The sequence below is a fragment of the Poecilia latipinna genome, unplaced genomic scaffold (assembly GCF_001443285.1).
Source record: "Poecilia latipinna isolate Pla-1442-1.1 unplaced genomic scaffold, P_latipinna-1.0 Scaffold3241, whole genome shotgun sequence".
Classification (NCBI taxonomy): domain Eukaryota; kingdom Metazoa; phylum Chordata; class Actinopteri; order Cyprinodontiformes; family Poeciliidae; genus Poecilia; species Poecilia latipinna.
Genome location: NW_015115857.1, coordinates 85,430 through 91,699, shown reverse-complemented (window position 1 = coordinate 91,699; position 6,270 = coordinate 85,430). Strand labels below are relative to the sequence as shown.

General features: G+C 37.9%; 1 protein-coding gene across 1 annotated transcript in view; it reads left to right on the top strand.

Moving 5' to 3' along the window:
- The first annotated feature begins 940 nt into the window (after nt 1–940).
- The window catches only part of LOC106940474 (mucin-5AC-like), a 9,800-nt gene continuing 4,470 nt past the window's right edge, over nt 941–6,270 (top strand). The window contains exons 1-9 of the mRNA XM_015023238.1: nt 941–1,431; nt 1,514–1,701; nt 1,898–2,035; nt 3,289–3,427; nt 3,535–3,715; nt 4,751–4,892; nt 5,094–5,231; nt 5,776–5,834; nt 5,933–6,217. Of these exons, the coding sequence (XP_014878724.1) occupies nt 1,315–1,431; nt 1,514–1,701; nt 1,898–2,035; nt 3,289–3,427; nt 3,535–3,715; nt 4,751–4,892; nt 5,094–5,231; nt 5,776–5,834; nt 5,933–6,217 (1,387 nt within the window). The 5' untranslated portion in view covers nt 941–1,314. The remainder of the gene's footprint in view (nt 1,432–1,513; nt 1,702–1,897; nt 2,036–3,288; nt 3,428–3,534; nt 3,716–4,750; nt 4,893–5,093; nt 5,232–5,775; nt 5,835–5,932; nt 6,218–6,270) is intronic.

The window sequence follows — 6,270 nt, the reverse complement described above, 5'->3', positions numbered from 1 at the left end:
GCCAATCCCCAACTACTACAAGCCAATCCCCAACAACAACAAGCCAATCCCCAACTACTACAAGCCAATCCACAACTACTACAACCGAATCCCCAACTACAACAACCGAATCCCCAACTACTACCCAATCCCCAACTACAACAGCTGAATTCCCAACTACAACAACTCAATCCCCAACTACAACAACTGAATTCCCAACTACTACAACCCAATCCCCAACTACAACTCAATACCCAACTACAACTCAATCCCCAACTACAACAACTGAATTCCCAACTACAACAACTGAATTCCCAACTACAACAACTGAATTCCCAACTACAACAACCCAATCCCCNAAACATAATGAAACATTGACCAACATTTTGATGTGTATCAACGGCACTTGACAATTGTTGACTGTTTTCCAGAACTTTGTATTTTTGTGTTTTTATGATATAAAGCTCTTTGAACTGTCTTGTTGCTGAAATGTGCTATGGAAATAAACTTGATTGATTTAATTTAACATATTTTTCTGTTTTTCCAGTAGATCTAATTATCTTGTGATCATGCACAGAGCTCCTCCTATTCCTGCCTCCAACACTAAACCACAGAGCTCAGTTCTACCTGCATCAATCAGGCTATTTTTATCACCATCAGAGCAGAAGCAAATCCATCTGAACAGGCAAATCACATTTAAAATAGCAGCTAAACAAATTATGGTTCACACTGCAGCTGTTTGTTAGACCCACGTTTTAAAAAAAGGTTTCATTTGAATCTGGCTGCATGAAAGACCTTCCTCTGAGTTTATTCTAAACACGGATTCAATGGAAATGTGATATTTAAATCCACAGTTTCAGATGAGCTGATGGCAAGTCAGCCTAAACTTTTTCTTTTTAAGGTCAGTTAGGATTACTAAAATATTAGAAGAAATAATGAAAAAGATGCAGTGCTTTCAGACCTCAAATAATGCAACAAAACAAGTTTATATTGACTTAGAAACAACAATACTAATGTTTTAACTCAGGAAACCTTCAGAAATCAATATCTGGTGGAATAATCATCAGGTTTTCTATGGGGCTCAATGCAATGGGCTCTAAATCTTTTCTAGAGATCTATATTCATAAATAATTCTGTCTGCACATCCCTGTTTTCACTTCACTCACTCTATCTCTGATCATTATCTTTCAGTCAAATCAGCGTTCCTCATGCCAGGTTTCTGTGTAAAGCCAAATTTCTGGGACAGACAGTAATCAGTGAGAGGGCGTGGATCACATCAAACCTCCTGGTTTCTAACAAACTCTGACTTTGTGTGGAGACACTTTCACAGCCATCATGTTCCTCTCTGTGGTTCTGCTGCTGCTGCTGGTCAGAGATTCTTACGCTTCACATTTCTATGGCGTCATGATGACCTACTACCCAAAGGCCTCTTACATAAACGGATCTACTTCTGTAAGTTAAATCTTTGGGGATTCTCAAAGCTACTCTTTCATCATTTGATTGTACTTACCGCCTTCTCGCTTTAAATCTTCAGGTTGAGCTTCACTACAAAGTGAGCTATGACCTTTGCACACACACTGACTCTTGGTCTTGCAGTGGAAACTGTGGGACTGAGACCCAGATCCTTCCTTTAACCAAAGTTGATGAAATCAGTGGTGAATGGTGCCAGAGAGAAGCAGTGACGTCTCGACAGCTGACCAGCAACTCTCCACTTACACTTGTGTAAGTCCTTCTGGACTCTTTATTCTTCCCATATCACAGAAGAAATATTAGATCTAACACGCCTGCTCTAAAGTATCAGTGGCTCGGCTAATCACAAGATATCTGGAAAGAGCTTGGCTGTTGGATTCCTCTAATTAAAGCCATAAAACACCAAAATGCATCAGATTGTTGTAAATTAACTTTACTTTCATTGTAGATTTGCTAGTTCAGCCTGGATAAGTAATGTGCATGGAATTGGATCCTGGAGAGCTGTGACTAACGTTGAACTAAGGACCCGATCTGACATCAGCAAAGCCAACACATCACCGCAGACAACCGTCCTCCCAGCTCTGAGGTAATTCTGCTAGATGTTAGATCAATCATTCTTTTACACAAACTGAAATATATCAGTTATTTTTTACATTTCAGTTTTTGTTGTTTTTTTCTCGTCCTTTCCTTCTTTCTAATCTAGTCAAATCCTCGGTGAGATCTGCTGTGTGTCTTGTAAACATGAAGGATGATTTAAAGGTCCACTGTTATGCAAATTTCACTTTTTGCATGTCCTTCTATTCTAGAAGCAGTCAAAGAACAAAACAAAACAAACAACAACAAAAAACACCCAGCCATTCCTTTGGGAATAAGTAAATGTTCTGCTGCTTTTTGAACCAACAGCCTGGTTCAAAAACTTCTAAACTGTTGAATCACATTTTTTGTTTTTTAGCTCGTAAACCCATGCCAAACCCATTTTTACACACAAGTGAACCCTTACCACTTCATTACAAGAGACACCAAGTTTATTCTTCTGGATTGTCAGGAGGTGTGGTTGAGGTGGTGAGGAGATGACGCAGGCGGACCCAGGATGTACGAATATGATGGTTTTAATAAAGATGATGCTCGAAACAGTCCAAAAACAGGCAGCACGACAGAGAGACAGGCACAAAGCCAAATACCGGTAGCAACTGACACACAGGACTGGAAACGAGAGCTAACGCTATCCAGGACTTAACAGTTCTACTGGAGCGAACACAAGACGTAAGACAAACTTAGACAACAATTGACAAGGACCCGACGAAGAACACAGACAACAGGTGGGTTTAAATACACACGGGGTAATCAAGGGAATGAGACACACCTGGGAAACAATCAACGGGGAAGACGCAGAGACAGACTCAGGGAACAGGACTACACAGAAACTCAAAAATAAACACAGAAACACGGAACATGACATATGCTGTACAATGGCTGCTGTTTGCTGCAGTACAGAGCATATGCCCATTTTCTCCCAGTATAGTGCTTGTAGCAGGTGCTGATGGAAACACTGAGTCAGGAGGGCTTGGCCAGCAGCAGCTCATTTGCATAATTGTGATGTAGCTCTAAAGCAGTGCATTTTGTGTATTAAATGTAGTGAACATGCTCTATTTCTTTCAAGAAAGCATAATAGTAGACCTTTAAACATTTTAGAACCTGGTAAAAACTAGATCACGTTTCCTGTCCAGTGAGATAAAAAAAGTCAAACAGCCTTAAAATAGAAAGAAGAGCATTTTTTAATTTTACCATGATTGTTAAAGACTCTTCATGACATACGTCTGCATATGTTTTCTATCACAGAGTTCCTTATAACTGTCAGAGAAACATAAGCATGTTGACCTTTGACCCCGATGGAGACGATGTTAGATGCAGATTTGCCTCCAGTGCCTTGTCAGAGTGTGTCACCTCCACGAATCTGTCTGACCTCAGCATCTCATCTGTAAGCATCAGCAGCTGAACTCATGTCAGATTCATATTATGGGGCTAAATATTATTTGGCACAAAAGATTTTGTTTGTTTTGACCGTTTCCTTTTTTCTTCTTGCAGTCCTCTTGTACTTTATTGTTCAGCTCATCTGCAAACAGCAGCCAAGGTTCATATGTGGTCCAGATGGTGATGGAGGACTTTCCCCTGCAGACCATCACTCTGACCCAAACTGGTGGTTCTCAGGTGCAGAAAACGACCAGTGATGCCATCAGCACAATACCCATCCAGTTTGTTTTAAAAGGTACATCCGTCATCATTATCATCATTGACATGTTTTTAATGATGGGATGGATTTTCAGAAATATTGAAATGTTTGTATTTGGCAGTAATAACATCAGCCAGTAGTAACATCTGGTTGTTACTACTATAAGTTACAACTCACAGTTGACATTTTTCACATCACTTGTGTGATGTGAAATAATAACAACTTAGAGTAAGAAAACATAGAGTTGTTGATATAAGTTATAGTTACTATATGTTGTAACCATAACATATAGTAATATAAACTACAAGTTTATATAACTTATAGTAACATCTATAAAGTTGCTCTATAAGATATAGTGCAATTATAGTATGAACTTATTGTTGATACCATAAATAACAATAAGTTGTTACAACATATAGTGACAACTTATAGTAACAATAATAAATACTAGAAGTACTTATTACTTCTAGTATAAATAATAAAAGTTGTTACTAAAAGTAACTTAACAAGTACTTTTAGTTTGTTGTTGGCTGCAGTACAAAGTAACAACGATGATTTTTTTCTATAACTAAATACTAGCAGTAAGCTTTAGTTTTATGGTAGAAAACAACAAGAAGTGGTAGAAGCATGCCTGCATGCTTTATGGTGACTCATTTTGTGAACAAACTTATTCATGTGGAGTTTTAGATCCATTTCTAAAAACTGATCTCTTAGATAATGGAAACACAGGAATTTTAAAAGTGTGTTTTTCAGCAGAATATTGACAAAAATATGTGCACATTTGTAATAGATATCCATCTATAGTGTAGAAAAATTAAATCACAATTTTTAACTTTGTGTAAAGAAGCAACACAACTTTTGCTCATGTTTTACCTGAAATATGTAATTTTAAACAAAGGCTACAATGAATTAATGTCAAATCACAGCAAATATCTTGAGGTTCTTTACATGACATTTTATCAGGGTTTGTGATTTGAACTAATACATTTAGATGATGGTCTGTTGCATAAACAGATGAGTCAGTATTTCCTTCAGCATGGCTGAGTTTGTAGTTTCCCTGTATTGTTTCAGTGGACGCTGCAGCACCGTCCTGCACAGAAGGTCAATATCTGCCCAGATTCCTGAGTCCAACTCCAAACAACAGAGCTCAGCTCTACACATCAGTCAACCAGATGCTGGTGATCATCATCAGTTCACAGGCAACTCAAGCCACGTAAGTAAGAGTAAAATGGTTTTAGCTGTAAGTACGTCATGCCATCCAATCAGGAATCTGATCTTATCTCTTGGCAAAAAAAGTTCTCATGCTTGAATCAGATGTCTGTCAACACGTTTAGATTATGACATCAAGAAAAGCAGCTGCTTGAAACTTTGGAAAATATTTCTAACTACTCTCTGCATTTCCTGTTTGGTAAAGATCATCTGAGCTCCTGTACAGCGGGCCGTACAACGTAACTAAGAGTTCATTGGGATCAGGAAGCTTCTCTCTGACGTGGACACCATCTGTGGCCGAAGGTGGAGAAAGTCACCCCATCTGTTTCGTTGTCCAGGCAACGTCAGTATCTAGTCTGATAAACATCACACTATTCTGAACTGTTCAGAAACATTTTATTAAGAGACATTAACTTTTAAATTCTCATTGATAGCGTGAAGATGATATATAAAAGTATTAAATGATAAGTCATCTAGTGCTTCTAGCCACAGAAATGAAAATGTTTGAGACCTAAGTAATTTCTTAAATCCAGTTTGATGCAGTAATCAGCTTCCAGTTGTTAAAACAACCTAAAAAGGTTTTCATTAAAGAACCTTGTTAGGCAGGATTTCTTCAGTGAAAATTATGAAAAATATTTTTCACAGAGGGAAAAACATTGGACAGTATTCACACTACATATGTAACTTTTAAGCAGTGGATTAATTATTACAAGGAGCTACAACAAAGAACAACAAAACATTATATAAACAATTCATTAACTAAGCATTGATATCAATTGTTGTATAAACAATTGTTTATATATCTAGGGAGTGCTTTTGTTTATGACATTGAAACCTAGTTTTATTTTGTCCAGTGAACATATTTACATTTGAGTATACTTCCACAGAGTCTCCAGTTCTCGGTATCAGTCTGAGCTTCGCTGTGTCATTGTAACAGTTGGAAACAGTGAGTTAAATAATTCTTGAGTTTTTCCTTATTGTTTAATTGAACCACTTATTTTCTTTACTCATGATATTTTTATTAAAGCACTTTTCTATTCTCAGGTCCATCAACAACTGCAGCTGCACCAACAACTACAACAACCCAATCCCCAACTACTACCCAATCCCCAACTACAACAGCTGAATTCCCAACTACAACAACCCAATCCCCAACTACAACAGCTGAATTCCCAACTACAACAACCCAGTCCCCAACTACAACCTCTATACTTATTACTACAACCGAATCCCCAACTACAACAACCAAATTCCCAACTACGACAACCCCTATACTTACTACAACAACCCAGTCCCCAACTACAACAACCCAATCCCCAACTACTACAAGCCAATCCCCAACAACAACAAGCCAATCCCCAACTACTACAAGCCAATCCACA